This window comes from Euphorbia lathyris, chromosome 1, assembly GCF_963576675.1.
Source record: "Euphorbia lathyris chromosome 1, ddEupLath1.1, whole genome shotgun sequence".
NCBI lineage: Eukaryota > Viridiplantae > Streptophyta > Magnoliopsida > Malpighiales > Euphorbiaceae > Euphorbia > Euphorbia lathyris.
Window position 1 is genome coordinate 138,687,317 of NC_088910.1, and position 16,036 is coordinate 138,703,352.

Genomic DNA, 16,036 nt, shown 5'->3' on the forward strand with positions numbered 1-16,036 from the left:
ATCAATTCGTTCTAAAAAATGATTTCATGTTTTTTGTAATTTAATAATAGAATTGGAGATTAATATTTATAAATTCGGTGAATTTTTTGAATTTTTTTTACCTGGTTCGTACAAAAGAATTTTTTTTTTCACATCCCAACATATATTTGTGATTTGTTAGTATTAAAATGACTCACGTATGAAGTGTAGATGGCAAGATTCATGACCGAGTAGACAGTTTGATGAATTATTTATGAAATTGATCCAAATTATCAACGTTAGGAGTAAAATTGCTCTTGGCTAAAAACTTTAGGGATAAAATTACATCATTTTAGATGTTAGGGGTAAAATTACTCCTAATCCAAAACGTTAGAGACATTTTTACACCTTAACTCTATTTAATAACAAATAGAATTATATAATTTTGTACGTTAGTAATAAATCTACACTTTCGTAATCTCGTCCTCACTTTTATAATTTCGATTTCTTAACAACAAAGTTTTTCTAATTTCCCAGCCAAAAAGTATGACCAATCTGCTCACAGGAAAACTTAGCTACAGCCTCTTCAATAAATTAGTATGAGAATCGAAGGGTCCATTTATCTCCACGTGTCAAAACACCATTGGTCCATCTCTGTCACATGGAACACTCTAGCAGTTCAGACGAGTTTCATCTGCTGTAATGTCAATAGTCAAAACACGAACCACCCTTATACAGACACGTGTCCACTTCTCATTAACGCCGCAATTTGACGGCCGTTTCTTGAAACCCCAAAAATCAGTCAGGCGGAGAAATCAAATGTAACCGCCGTTAAACCTCGACCTTATAAAATGTACTCATTCATTTATCTCTTTCCAACCGGACTCAACGCTCTGATTATCCGAACCTCTAGCTTCGGGTACCGAACCTATCAACGGCTACGATCGCTTTTGAGATCTCAACGGCCAGGATTGATTCTGCGATTCGGCTAGTGATATATACACAGGAGAGAAAAGTTGAGTTGAGTGAATATTGTAGAAGTAAAAAAAAACCGAGATTCTCTTTCAGTTCACGTTTCATCTCCCGTTTCGAAACGCTGGTTTAGGGTTTTTAGGGTTTGGGGCTTGTGATCGGAGATGGCAGAGCATCACAAGGATGAGTCGGCGGGAGAGTCGCTGTTGGATAAGATAACGGAGAAGTTCCACGGCCATGATTCTTCTTCCTCGTCGTCTGATTCTGATAACGATGAGAAGAAGAAGTCTTCTTCATCTCCTTCTCTGAAAACAAAAATTTATCGCTTGTTTGGACGTGAGAAGCCTGTTCACCATGTCCTTGGTGGCGGTAAACGTATGTGTTCCTTCAATTATTGTTTTTTTTTGCTATTTTAGTATCACTTTGATGTGTTTGGTTCCCGAGAAAATCTCAGTTGAAAATTGCTTACTAAGTCGTCTTTGTTTCTCTCTCTGTTATTTCTGGTTTGAAGTTGTTATTACCTTTCATATCTGAAACGTTTCTGATTGTTATTGAAGATCTAGATCTGGCTTTATGTGTTGCTAGATCTGGATTAAATTAGCTAACGCCTAATTTTCCATTAGGAGAAAGTTCTGTATTATTTTAGGTATAATGATATGAATTGATCTATATCAGTTTGACAGTGTTTGATGGAGTTGCTTTAGTTGAAGTAAATTATATTTCTTTATATGATCCACCCCACCAGTAGGATTTAGTGCCATAATTGAGCTATTAATTAGTATAATATGCTTAAGTGGATGTTGCTTTTTGATCTGTTTGTAGAGTTCTTACTGAATTAACAGTGTTTAACCTGGATACTTAAATTTTAGCTTGCCAAATAGTTGTAAATAGCAAGTTAAAACTCTGATTAAGTTCCACTAGATGTTCTTTTTACTCAGAACTCTGATGAAGTTCCAATAGATTTTCTTTTTTATTCCCTGACTTTGTTATATTTATATTGTTTTAGTTTTTTTGATGATTCTGGATATGATGGATCTTGTGAAAGGCGCCTGCTTATCTTTTATTTATAATTTTGTGTAGCTGCTGACATTTTCCTGTGGAGGAATAAGAAGGTATCAGGAGGAGTACTTGGTGGTGTAACTGCTATGTGGATTCTGTTTGAATTGATTGAATATCATTTTCTTACTTTGATTTGCCATGGCTTAATCCTTGCTCTTGCAATATTGTTCTTGTGGTCCAACGCCTCCACATTCATCAACAAGTAAGTTGTCCGATGTGGGTGCTATTTCTTGCATTCTAATGAAACTCGGGTTGTATGCTTAATTAGCTCATTCTGTTGTAGGAGTCCACCACATATTCCAAACGTTCATATCCCAGAAGAACATGTTGTTCAATTAGCAGATGGACTTAGAGTTGAGATCAATCATGGTTTTTCTATCCTTAGGGATATTGCATCAGGAAGAGATCTGAAGAAGTTTCTATATGTAAGTTAATTATCCTAATTTTGTACGCATGCCTCGCTGGAAAAAAGTTCCGGAAGTTGATTCTGCATCATATAATCAATTTAGGAGTAGGCTTATATGGGATTCTTGATTGGTTTTTGGCATATTGCATTCCTCCTTATCTGATAACTGTGTTTGTTACCTATTCTGCATATTAGTGCCGGTTTTGAGAAAGCCTATGTTGTTGTACGGCATAAGAAACCTGTCATGATTAGAACTCTCTTGGATAAATTTAATGTCACTAGAACTTTAGTAATGCTATGTGATGCTTGATCAGATAGCTTCAGTTGCATTCGATGTTAACAATGCACTGATGTCGTGTTTCATCAGGTTATAGCTGGATTGTGGGTCTTGTCCGTCGTTGGGAGTTGGTGCAATTTCCTGACCCTGTTCTATATCGGTATGTAGTTATGCTATTCATTTAGTTATATATATTATATACGATTCTTAGCCTGTTTCTGATACTTGAAAACTCATGGCTTTGCCAGTTTTTGTACTGTTGTTTTCTGTACCCGTTTTCTACGAGAAGTACGATGACAAGGTGGATGCGTTTGCTGAGAAAGCAATGTTTGAAATCAAGAAGCAGTATGCAGTCTTTGATGCAAAGGTATTAAGTAAGATTCCTAAAGGGTCATTGAAAGCCAAGAAGATGCTGTAGATCAAGTGTTGTTGTGTTGTTGTTACTACTTAGATTCTGACGCAGAGACGGGACGGGTACTCGTCTCTTGTTTGTTATTGTGAAATTGTGTAACTGTTCAGTATGCTTAAGAACCCTGTTAATACTTTTGTTGTCTTAGGTGGGTGGGGTTCATATTATGGAGAATTAAACTTTATATACATGCGTCTTTCGACTTAGCTTGTGACATATTATTTATTCACTGCTTAATAATTGGCTTGTACATTTGAGTTTCAATTTTTTTTTTCCCCAAGTTGCTTTATTCTTATCTGTGTTACTAGATATGGTTAGTTATATTACCCGCGTTCAGGATTGAGTTTGTAACTCTTTTTACTAGAGCAAAACCTTGATTGATTTATAACGTACTGGTATTATTACACATAGATTTGGCATTTCAATTTAAGACTTGTTTGATCCGTACCAGGTTTTGAATGCACATGTTATCTTTCATTTGCAAGAGCCATAGTTGTTAAAGGCCTGGCCTAGGCAAAGCTCAAGGCGTGCCGTGAGCCTAAGCTTCAGGACCTCTTAACGCCTTAGTGGACCTTGCGCCTTCAGGACCTTTTAGCGCCTTAGCGTGCGCCTTTAACAACTATAGGGATCTATTAAGTTGCAAAACCTAAATATAAAAAAATTACCTATTTGGATTTTCTTTTTATTTTAACAAAATCATTTTTGCATTGTTCCTTGAGCTTAAGCTTCAAGATGCCTTAGTGCGCCTTAGCAGATCCCTTAGCGTCATAGTAAGGCATTTTAAACGTTTTATCTACTGTTTGTTGGAAAAACCTGTTTTCTAAAATACAGTGATTTATCGTTTTTGTAAAATGCTAGGTGTAAAAGTCAAACAAACAAGAGATTACTAACCAAACATCTCTTAGCTTTACACTTTTAACAACTACGGGAACTTATAATGGTTACTTTGAATCAATTAGCAAGTTTCATGACCTAAATATATTTAAAAAAATCATGTATTTGATTTTTTTATTAATCGATATTAATTTACATAAAATTAAAATCAATCTCGTTTGTGACAATTGATGTTAGAATATATTAGGGAGTATTTGATTGGTTCTTTTTTATCTCGTGTTTGTTTTTTCATATTAAAAATAAAAATTAAATGTTATGTTAGACATTTTCTGTGCCTTTTTAAACGTAACAGTAAACAAAAAAACAACAATTCTACTTCTGATGAGAAATTGAACTTATGATGATAATTGCTTATGCGAACGTAGTCTTCTTGTTCACATATTCGAAACTTCTGACCGGAAACATGTATTCTTCTTGTTCACATATTCGAAAATTCTGACCGGAAACATATTTTAAACGAACTTCTGTGATTGATATTAAGTTATATAAATCTAAAACCATCTCCCCGGACGAACTTCTTATAGAGAATTCTGACCCGTTGACAATTCTAACACAGACATTTTGAAAGCTGATGTTATTTAGAACGATTAGACAATATGGAAGCATATATATATTAGAAGAAAACACAATCGAAGAGTGATACATTAGTTCACAACATTGAACCAGAAAATACACTGATTCAGCAGCAGACTCGCGCTGCAATACTTCTAAATCGATCGTAAGGAACAAAAAATCTAAAGTTGAACTTGTCGAAAACACGAAAAACATGGTGAAAATATACGCTAATTGGCCAATTCTTCATTCTAGAATGAAGCATCTCCCAAACTGGTTCTACAATATCCACACACACAAAAACTACGTAATAATATTATGTTCGTCTGATCAGTAACTTTCACCCGAAAGGGCGCTATCGAACTTCTCGCTCCTCTTCTGAGCTTTGTGTTCAACTCGGGTTCTATCATTATACTCACAAGAAGTATGACAATTGCTGCTTTTTCCTCGAACCGCCTTCTCCATACAACTCGTTCCACTGCTTCAACTCACTCATTATATTTCCCTCCGATGCAAAGCTCGGAGCAACCTGCATTTCGTTACCATGTTACATAAACTTAATTCGGACACACGGGGAAGGGACGGAGAAACGAACTTACCTGATTCTTTGCGTGTTTGAAGTCTTCCATGTTTAATGGCCTGAGAGTGATTACTCTCTCCTCATTGCTGCTCTCATTTGTTTCCACAGCTTGTCCGGAAGTTTGCGCTTCCGCAACTTTCTGCTTCTTTTCCTGCAAACGAAGAAGCGAATTTCGATAAATTTCGATAAATTTACCTCCCCAGATTGATAGAACAGATGAAAAAATAGACTATACTCACCAAATCCTTCAGTCTTTCTTGCTGTATTAACTCTCGAACGGGTCGATAAGCAGCTGTGGTGCAGAGGTTCTGTTCACACATTGATTAGATTACACGGTCACGGTCAATGTACACGCCTAACACGAGAACCGAAAAACTGTGATATAATTTAAGTATATACCTTGAGATCACTTCCTGTATAGCCTTCAGTAACAGTAGCTAGCTCCTTAAAGTCGAGCCCCTCTTCGACCTTTTCTTTCGACAAGAGAGTTTTGAATATCATTTCCCTATTTTCGGGGCCAGGAAGTCCGACCAAAATTCTGCGCATTGACATATGGATATTATGCGGTTAACCGGTGATTTCAAGTGTCCGTGTAGGCAAAGAATGGCTAAAGATCAATAAAGGGCAGCCCGGTGCACTACGCGAGGGTCCGGGGAGGGGTCCCAATATAGCCTTGTGGTGGGACCCCTCCCTAGACCCTCGATGCGTCATGCACCGGGCCGACCTTTTTAATGGCTAGAGATCAATAAAGGAATAAAAGTACCTCCTCTCGAAACGTCTAATGATTGCTTCATCGAGGTCAAATGGTCTATTGGTTGCAGCAAGAACAAGAATGCGCTCGCCTTGCTTTGTCAGGAGTCCGTCCCAATGTGTCATGAACTCGTTCTTTATCTTGCGCATGGCTTCATGCTCCCCGACTCTAGTTCGCTGCCCGAGCATGCTATCGACTTCATCGACAAAGATAATGGTTGGAGAAACCTTTCCTGCCAATGTAAACAATGCTCGAACATTCTTCTCGTCCTCACCGAACCATTTTGAAGTTATAGTAGACATCGATACGTTAATGAAGCTTGCTCCGGCTTCCTTGGCAATTGCCTTGGCCATCATAGTCTTCCCCGTACCAGGCGGCCCGAATAGCAAGATTCCTCTACAAGGCTTTAGAAGTCCTCCTTTGAATAGATCCGGTCTTCGCAGCGGAAGCATCACCAATTCCTGAAGTGACTCTTTGATCTCCTCCAACGCGCCAATGTCCGAGAAATTTACATTGATATCACTTGCTGGTATGACCTCGGGCCTTATGCGCTTCTCGAACTCATTGTCCGGAACAATTTCCTGTTTTCAACCATTTTCAACCGACGTTCAGTAACAATTCTTTAACTCGAAAACTAACGACGAAAAATGTTCGACTTACCGGAGCTTTCACTGCTGGTGCGGGAGTTTCAACATCAGTCTTCACTGCTGCAGCCACTTTCTCCACTTCAGTTCGGGTGTCGGGTTTGCTAGTGTCAACTTTGGTTTCGACGTTCGCACCAACCCCTCTGGTTTCCTATTACATCCAACGAAAAACACGAAAACACGAATACTATTAGTCCTCTGCAAGTTACATTCCCTCGAGCCGAGTAAAACAAGCATACGAAATACGAAACCTTCGTTGTTTCGACTTGTGCTTCTTGTGCTTCGAGCTTCAGCGTATCTTTCCCGGAGGACTGGCCTTCCTGGAATAACCCCAATCCGTGGGATAAACTGTTTCGAACATAACAAAGCGGAAACATTAGCATTAACACGTATCATCAAAACAACACGACTCGAACATTACCTCCTCGACGATATAATGAGCTTTCCGTTTCTATATTCCGGATCCTTGTTATTCATTAGATGATACGAAACAGCAGATACTACAATCTCTTCTATGTAGTTACTAAGAACCAACGTGTCCGACATACATAACGATGAAAGATCATCGCAATCGAGATCATTCGACGAAAGTACTTCGATGATATGATTCTTATTATCCTGAACTTGTATCTTCTTCATGTCCGCTTCCAGCTGCGATTTCCAACTCACGAGATGAGATTCATCTTCCGGAGGCCTTATATCGATATTGTAAGGGAAAAGATTGAAAAGCTTCTCGTCCATTTCTCCGTTATCGTTCGCCAAATCCACGACTTGTGAACCGAGGACCAGCACTGATCCGGATAGTTTCTTCAGCATCTTTTGGAATAGAGTGTATATCCTTGGTGATCTAGATATTAACATATCGACATCTCGAACATATAGCACGATCGGACTGGCTTTGGACACATACATCAGAACCTGTTCGAAAAGTAAACCCGAATTATTCGCTACAAAAGCAAGAATTGGTTGAATGTATTACTCTCGCGTATAGGGTAAATTACACCCATGGCCACTGAACTTTACCATTTTCACATTGTGGTCACTGAACTTCAATTCTTTAACAGTATGGCCACCGAACTTTACAATTTTTAACACTGGTGGCCACCCAACACCTCAAAACGACCGTTTAATGAAATTCTGAGAAACTTTAATTCTTGAAAATTTTCGTATTGAGGTCATTTAGGTGTTGTTTGGTTAGGAAAGAGAAAGTAAATTTTTAGAGAGAAAAAACTTCAAAAAATGTGATTTTGGAAAGTAAAAAATATGGTTTTATGGTAAATGTCGTTCTGAACAATTTTAATTCTTGAATATTTTCATTTTGAGGTCGTTAACGGTCATTTTGAGGAGTTAGAAGTTCAGTGGTCATACTGTTAAGAATTGAAGTTCAATGGCCATAATATTAAAATGGGTAAAGTCCAGTGGCCATGGGTGTAATTTACCCCTCTCGTATAATACACTGCATTACCTTGTAAAGAGACTGTATAAAGAGCTTTTCGTCGAACGACCAACTGCTCGTACGCTTCAATGATTGAGCTTTACGAAGGTAAAGAAAAAATAAAGATTAACAACGCGACGAAATTACAAACGAAAAAGTTTAATTCAGTTCATGTACTTCACACGATTTGTTATTTCAGCCTGAATCATTAACAATGATCAGGCGGAAAACGGAACATTCGAAAAATTCGAGCGTAGAACCTGTATTCGAAGAGGCGGATTGTGCGAGGTTACTTATATTAGCAGCAGACGCATTTCTCCGCAGTTTAGGAGCCTCGGAAGAACCTTCCATCCCCCTGCGGTAGTCAATTGAAGCAAGATCAGAAGAAAAAACACGGAACAAAAAACGTTACGTAGAATCAGTAACCGTATCCTGCATCACCTCATAGAAATATCCGCGCTGCTGAGTTGCCTCCGTAGACCTCCTGCAAAAGACGAAGTCGGTCAGAGTAAAAAAGAGCAGCTCGGTGCACTACGCGTCCCTGCTAAGCGAGGGTCCGGGGAGGGGTTCCACCACAAGGATGTACTGGAGGCAAGCCTTCCCTGCCAATTTTTTGGCAGGAGACCGCTCCTATGACATGAACCCGTGCCCTCTCGGTCACATGACAACAACGTTTACCATTGCGTCAAAGCTCGCCCTCGAAGTTGGTCAGAATATTAGAACAAAATGTTTATGGCTTCATCGGTAAAAATGAAAAGGGTAAATAATTTATTAGTCTCATACTTTTTACCTAATACACTATTTAGTCCTCCTATTTTGAAAAATGCATTATAAGGTCCCTAACTTTTGCCAATATTAACCATTTGGTCATTTTATCTAGTTTTTTTAGACTTGTAACCGTTATATTTGGCATAAACAGACAGATATAAAATAACAGAGTAACATGGTCATTTTGTATTATGTTCGGTTAAAAATCTAAAAAAAAAAGATAAAACGATCAAAAGGTTAATATTGACAAAAGATAGGGACCTTAAAATGTGTTCTCTAAAATAAAGGGACTAAACAGTGTGTTGGGTAAAAAGTAGGGGACTAATAAATTAATTACCCAAATGAAAAAGAAACATTCTTTCGTCGCCTCACCTTTCGCTACTTCTTTCTGAGGACGAGTCGTAAATGATCCCAGAAAGCCAGAAAGTCGCTCCAATGTCGTCTCCGAATCACACCTCTTGAAAGACTACACCACAGAAACACGTTTAAAGAAACCAATTCTTGTTACGGAACACGAACAAACAAAAAATCGATGTACTAAACAAGAACACGATCGCGACAGAAACACATTTAAAGAAACCAATTCTTGTTACCGAACATGAACAAACAAAAAATCGATGAACGAACTAAGAACATGGTTACGAAAAAACTTACCGCATCTTTCATTGCAGTGCCGTATTTATTTTGAATCTGCGACAAATAAACAATTGCGTATCAGAGCACGAACACGGGAATTTGAACACTTCGCGCGACTGTAAGAAAAACTCACCTTTAGAGAGAAATCAATGACATCTATCAGCAGCAATTTCGTTTCGAAGTAATGAGCTAAGGCCTTGGCGAGCATTTGCTGATAAAGTTCTGCGAGATTCGAAACAATGTGTCAACGGATACTACTAAGATTCCAGATTAGGACGGGACATAGATTCTATAAAACCAACCTGCAGGTCCTGAAAGCAATATAGCTCGACTTGCCGGAGCAAGATTCCGTGTATATTTAGAAACTTCAGCATGTTTCAAGTGAACATAAGCAGCACTTGTTAGTAACGCCCTGGTTTGCTCGCTGTTAACACGAAATCAAATATCGGAAAGATCAATGAATTGCTTACTCGGACAAAACAGAATGTAGCCGAGAAATTTATCAATTATAGAAGAACGAAAACAAGTGCATTGTATATTAATAACGAAAAACATACATGAATTTTTCCTCGGATCAATGCTATTTCGGAGATAAATACTCAAGTAAGGTCCAGTTAAAAAAAATCCGGTCTAATGTTCGTTTTTGGATTATCAGAGAGTGAAACCGGTGTTTGAAGTACTGTTTTCAAATGCAAAGAAACCGGTGATTGAATCACGTGTTCAATGTCAAATGGCATCATTTGACACTATTGACATCTGATACCGTGTTTTGGACACCGGTTTCGCACGCACTCTAATGAATGTTTTGGCGTTGCAGCAAAAAAATTCGATGCAACATTAAATAATATTTTATTATTATTTTTTTACTTTTTTTTATATATAAATATAGTGATGGTATATTTTGTTATATAATATTATTATTTAGAGAGGAAATGGGTTAAAGAAAAACAATGTAGCAACATCCAAAAAAAAAGATTATTATATTCTAGTACTTCTTCAATTTTAAAATGGGTAAATTACACCCATGGCCACTGAACTTTACTCATTTTCACATTATGACCATTGAACTTCATTTCTTCCCGATATGGCCACTGAACTTTACACTTTTTAACACCGGTGACCACTCAATTTTAACTAACTTCTCAAAATGACCGTTAACGACCTTAAAATGAAAATACTTAAGAATTAAAGTTATTCAGAACGACATTTATCATGAAACTACATTTTTTATTTTCAAAAAACACAATTTTTGAAGCTTTCTCTCTCTAAAAATTCATTTTCTCTCTCCTAACCAAACAACACCAAAATGACCTCAAAACGAAAATTTTCAAGAATTAAAGTTCTTTAGAATATCATTAACGCTTTGTATTTTTTAATTTTAGCCGACAATGGTCGTTTTGAGGCGTTAAGTGGCCACTAGTGTTAAAAAGTGTAAAGTTTAGTGGCCATACTGGGAAGAAATGAAGTTCAATGGCCATAATGTGAAAATGGGTAAAGCTCAGTGGCCATGGGTGTAATTTACCCATTTTAAAATAATTGTCAAATCTGACCAAATTGCATTAAATCTATGAAAATGTACTAAAATACCCTTACTCATTAAGACAATGATACTAAGAAAAATTTGTCTTAACAAATAAATATGAAATAAAAAAAAATTTAGTAAAAAATGGATAACGCATTAATCAAATTAATAATAAAAAATAATCTTATTATCCCCTAATATGGGTATGAAAAAAGAACAGAAACTGGAAAAGGTTATTTCTAAAAAGACGAGTAATGGGAACCGAAAAGAAACTGACCGTTTCTGTGCAACATAGATCACAACTGTTCCTGGTCAGATTTATATGTTACTTGGAAACTCTTCTACACTAAAATTTTAGTGTTTCAAATTCGTTACAGTGCAACATGGGATTTATTTATTTTTGTTATAAACAAAACAACATATCAGTGTTGCACGGAAATGGATACGAAAACGGATATTGAAAAACTTAATTTTTGAAAAACATAAGAAACCCAAATATGGAGAAACATGTAAATATTAAAAATATAGAGGTATATTTATAAATATTAAAAATATAATAATACATTAAAAAAAAAAAAGGTAAAGTTCAAATAAAACCTTGTGGTTTCATTAAGTTTGGTTTATTTTTTATCAAAACGAAGATTAAAAATGTAAAACCTCAATCCTCGTTTTGACAAAAAGTAAACCATAGTCCTCAATTTTCACTCATTTTCATATAATAATACATTAAAAAAACAAAATTGAAGAACAAGAAGAAGGAAGTCCGATTCAAGGAAGGAATTATCCATTTCCGATTTATCCAACAAAATCCAACATAACAGTTCCCCATCCGATTTATCCTATGTTGCACGGAAACTCTTATTCACAACCCTTTCGGCATTTCATATCCATTTCCGTTTCCGTTTCTTTTCCGATTTTATTTTATTTGTGTTACAAACAAAACCACAAATCAACAAACAAAGTCACTCAAACATGAACAAATTTAAAAACCAAGAAATCAAGAAAAACCTGAGATAATAAGGAAACTGATCAAAGGTGACACCACTTTCTCTACCATCAACAACTTGTCTAAGCAATTCCTGCTCAAAATTCTCCGACGTCAAAGCACTATCCGCCGACGATTTTCCGGTCCATTTACTCACAGTCTGCCCTGACGCTAACCCAAATCCTACCCCTACTCCCAGCCCCACACTCAAAGCAGATAAAATTATCTGTTTTTGCTCCATTTAATCAAAATCACTCTTACCCAATTCAATTAAACTTTTACCCAATTCAAAAAAACTATGGAAGTACCAAAAAGGTGTCACCTTTTCTCATGAAAAATGAAAGGGGGGGACTTTTTTTTAGTGTAAAATATGATGTTTGGAAGAGGAGGAGAGGAAAATGGGTGATGGGTTTGAAAAAGATGGGATCTTTTCTTATGGGTGATTCAGGCAAAAAGGGGAAAAAAAACACCTATTTTTATGGGAGGTGTCTCAACCGCTTCTTTGGGTGGTTTGGAATTGCGGAAGAAGTGGATCTTGAGTGGTGGTGGTGGCGGCGGCGGAGGTGGTGGTGGGGAGGAGGAGGAGGAGGAGTTCCCGGTTTTTTAGGAGGGGGGTATTGGTTTTGGGGAATTTAAGGAGGGAGGGATTGTGAATGGTGATGAGTGTTGAGGAGGAGTTTGAGTACGTGTCAATGGTTTGATGGGGTTGAAGTTCGGTTTGTGACAGTTCTAATAATAGAATAATTTGGGTTCTTTTTATGAATTTAATGAATGTTGAGGATCATAAGTGATATCGTATAAAACGAATTAGTTACGTGGAGTCTTCGGATCAATGGCTACACGATTTAGATATTCGGACATGATTCACCGTTAGATATAGGTTTATTAAATCTAAGCCCGATGATGCTTTGAATCTCCACCTTATGATTTTAATAAACCTAGATCTAACGGTGAATGAGCAAATTCTACATGCTCATTAAGGTGTATATGATCAAAACTGGATATTCGGATTAGTTGGAAAGCTTTTATAGAACGTTTTCTCTTTAAAGAAAGTTTTCATGTGGTTAGGTTGAAAGACTCCACATTATAGAGGACGTTTCTTAAAGCCAGAATCCTAGTAGGAGAAGGAGTCATTATGCCAAAAGGAATCCAAGAAGAAGAAGGATTCGGCTCAAGTTTATAAATAGACAAGTATGGTCACATCTTACACTAAGTTAACATTACAAACTTACAAGAATTAGTGCTTACTCTTCAACCTTTCCAAATCACCTACTAATTTAGGTGTTAGAGTGGGTTCGTCGGACTCCGGCCTTCTCTGACCTTTAGTTTTGTTTTACATGTTAACTCCGAAAGACTCGGTAGGACAATCAAACTTCCAGTCACAAGTTTATATGTGCATATATCATTGGTGCGGTGAGCGTGGATCTCGAACAAAATTCAGAAAATTCAGCAATAGCAGAGTTAAATCGCATCCAGTTAGAAATCCGCGGAGAAATAGAGAAGAATCCACTCAGGAGTCTGGATGCCAGCCGCAGCTGGAGCCCCAGTACCAAATACTGGTAGATGAGGTTTCTCGCCGATTTTGCAAAAACTTGGGGCGATGCAAAAGGAGATGAATGACATAAGGGTTACACAAGCAATGGAGGTGTCAGAGCTTAAGGAAAAACTAAGGAAGACCAAAGTAAGTTGAATGTAAAAGATGTATTGCACGCGTCGTAAAAGTAAATCGACCAAGGTTGGGATATGCAGTTCTAATATTAGAGAAGACAAGTTTTATACCTGATCAAAGAAGAACTTCATTTTTAATCTATTTTATGAATTATGTAATAACATGTTAAGACGCGTGCAACATCTCTTCCTTATGCAACTTACTTTTTTTTGCAACCGGGTAATTAATTGATTACATTTTATGCAAGTTGAGTGGTCTATTGTGACACTTTAAAAGTTCAGAAGGTCAGTCAAGCTTTTTGGACAAGTTCAAAAACAAATAATGTATTAAACCTTATTTTTACAATAAAAAAAGTTAGGGATAAGATGTAAAAATACCCCCTAACGTTTACGGTCAGGAGCAATCTTACCCCATAACGTTTAAAATTATGCAATTTTACCCCTAACGTTGGTAGCCAGGAGCAATTTTACCCTCTAACATGGTCAAATTGGGCCAATTTGAGAAATAATTCATCAAACTTTCTTTTCGATCATGAATCTTGTTATCTACACTTCACATATACGTCGTTTCATTACTCATTAGTAACAGATCATATAAAAATTTAAAAATTAAATAATATACTATCTACTGTATGAGTTGGACAATAAAATTTCAAAATATTTTACCGAACTTATAAATATTAATCTTCAATTCTATTACCGTATCAGATGCTTTCTGTGGCTTTGTGCGAAAAACAGGCTCCTAACGAATGTGGAAAGGCATCGTCGTCACTTAGTGATTTCAGATGGATGTAGTAGGTGCAACCTCGCTACTGAGTCGTGTTGTCATGCCATGATAGACTGTGCGAGGAGCTCGGAGGTGTGGAGGCAGATGCTGGCAACTGATATTCAAGCCTCTTTCTTTTCGTATCCGAACCATGATTGGCTCAGAGAGTGCCTGGAAGGGGATCTTTTGTCCGGAATTGAGAATTGTGAGATTTTGTTTGCTGTTACATGTCACCAGATCTGGAAATGGAGCAATGCTGAAATTTTTGGGGAAGATGTCGTTTCCCCCTAGACCGCAAGAGGTGATTTTCCGAAGTATTACCGCCATCCGGGATAGTTTAAGGGTGGTGAGCTTTGCGACATCGACTCCGATTGCAAGCGTTCAGTTGCTGGGATGGATTAGACCAAGCGAAGGCTGAGTTAAGTTAAACTCGAACAGATCGTGCAGGTTTGATGGGTGTATTGTTGCAGGAGGAGTTTTGAGAAATGCTAGCGGTGCGTGGGTGTCAGGTTTCTCGCAAAACCTGGGTAAGGGTTCTTCATTTACTGCGGAATTGTGGGGTATCTTGTCGGGGATAAGTCTGGCGGATCAGTTGGGCATTAAGAATTTACTGGTTGAGTCAGACAACCTTGAGGCTGTGAGAATGTTATCTGATAAGAGCAGTGAATGCTTGGCAAGCCGGATTTTGGTTAAGTCGATTAAAAGAATATGGAGCTCGTTTACAGGAATCCAAATTGTTCATGTTTTCAGGGAGTGAAACCGGGTGGCGGACCGCCTTGCGAGGGAAGGACATGCTCGAGAGCTTAGAGTAACTGTGTTTTCCTCTCATCCGGTGTTTATTTTACCTTTGTTATTTGATCACAGTGTAGGAGTTAGTTTTCCTAGACTTGTTTCTGGTTAATGACTCTTGCCTAGTAGTTGTTTTGGTTATTTTTCTTTCCCTTATTTACAAAAAAAAAAAAACAAAAAAAAATATCCATGTTTTATAATAATATCTTAAATTGACCCAACTTGTCATTGCTAGTGGCAAAATTGATCTTGGATGCCAGGGGCAAAATTGCACCATTTTAGAGCATCTTGAACAACCTTTTAGTTTGGTTCTTAAGTTAAAATTTGAGGAGGGAAAAATACAAAACTAGCTCCAACAGTCTCTTGGTGACTCCTCAAATCTTTAAGAGTCTCTCCATCCTCTCTATTAATAATGCACCTCTCTCCAGCTCTCAGTGCCTCCTTATTTCAGTTTTTTAAATAATTTATTATTAAAGAGATATGTATTAGTCACTCTTAAATCACTAAGAGTAAGAGTCAATTATTTATATTATTTTTAGAAATAGAATTGCTGGTTGATTTGTTTTATCTACTGTTTTTATAAAAAGTTACTTTTCCTTTTGCAAATAGGACTATAAAAAGCATCAATCAAACACCCCTACAAGTCTTTTGGATATTAAAGGTAAAATTACTGATGGTTTTAAACGTTTGGGTAGGGGTGAGCAAAAAGTCCAGTAACCGATGACCAAACCGATAACTGAATCGAAATTCTTGTTTGGTTCGGTTATTTTAATAATTTAGTTCGGTTTGGTTGTCAAATTTTCCTTATTCGATATTCGGTTATCGGTTCGGTTATTCCGAAAAAAATATTGGTTTAACCTAAAACCAAACTAAATATATATTTAAATAAACATAATATGATTTTACTTATTTATTTGTTTTTCATACTTTAATTTGTACAATAAATCCCCAAAATTTTAGTTTTA

At 37.1% G+C, this 16,036-nt stretch overlaps 2 protein-coding genes across 2 annotated transcripts; one reads left to right on the forward strand and one right to left on the reverse strand.

The window, feature by feature from the left end:
* Positions 1 to 838: 838 nt before the first annotated feature.
* Positions 839 to 3,345, forward strand: LOC136211107 (reticulon-like protein B4). The gene is made up of 5 exons (XM_066002646.1): positions 839 to 1,305; positions 2,011 to 2,191; positions 2,273 to 2,414; positions 2,763 to 2,832; positions 2,921 to 3,345. The coding sequence occupies exons 1-5, from the start codon at positions 1,095 to 1,097 to the stop codon at positions 3,088 to 3,090; spliced, it is 774 nt and encodes a 257-aa protein (XP_065858718.1). The 5' UTR covers positions 839 to 1,094; the 3' UTR covers positions 3,091 to 3,345.
* Positions 3,346 to 4,562: 1,217 nt separating this feature from the next.
* LOC136211108 (uncharacterized) lies at positions 4,563 to 12,454 on the reverse strand. Its single transcript, XM_066002647.1, has 16 exons — positions 11,872 to 12,454; positions 9,644 to 9,765; positions 9,475 to 9,563; positions 9,360 to 9,395; positions 9,078 to 9,171; positions 8,379 to 8,421; positions 8,198 to 8,292; positions 7,968 to 8,035; positions 6,924 to 7,420; positions 6,754 to 6,850; positions 6,519 to 6,653; positions 5,871 to 6,439; positions 5,507 to 5,645; positions 5,347 to 5,415; positions 5,127 to 5,258; positions 4,563 to 5,056 (listed from the first exon to the last, which is right to left on the reverse strand). Exons 1-16 carry the CDS (start codon positions 12,087 to 12,089, stop codon positions 4,943 to 4,945), a joined length of 2,517 nt encoding a protein of 838 aa, XP_065858719.1. The 5' UTR covers positions 12,090 to 12,454; the 3' UTR covers positions 4,563 to 4,942.
* Positions 12,455 to 16,036: the final 3,582 nt, after the last annotated feature.

What these genes read in the sequence shown, in the direction of transcription:
- LOC136211107 (XM_066002646.1), top strand. Translation starts at nt 1,095, where the DNA reads ATGGCAGAGCATCACAAGGATGAGTCGGCGGGAGAGTCGCTGTTGGAT. An exon ending in GCCTCCACATTCATCAACAA is followed by an intron (nt 2,192 to 2,272) that starts GTAAGTTGTCCG and finishes ATTCTGTTGTAG; the next exon opens with GAGTCCACCACATATTCCAA. An exon ending in ATCTGAAGAAGTTTCTATAT is followed by an intron (nt 2,415 to 2,762) that starts GTAAGTTAATTA and finishes GTGTTTCATCAG; the next exon opens with GTTATAGCTGGATTGTGGGT.
- LOC136211108 (XM_066002647.1), bottom strand. Translation starts at nt 12,089, where the DNA reads ATGGAGCAAAAACAGATAATTTTATCTGCTTTGAGTGTGGGGCTGGGA. An exon ending in CACAAGTCGAAACAACGAAG is followed by an intron (nt 6,654 to 6,753) that starts GTTTCGTATTTC and finishes TGGATGTAATAG; the next exon opens with GAAACCAGAGGGGTTGGTGC. An exon ending in ATTAGACGTTTCGAGAGGAG is followed by an intron (nt 5,646 to 5,870) that starts GTACTTTTATTC and finishes GTCAATGCGCAG; the next exon opens with AATTTTGGTCGGACTTCCTG.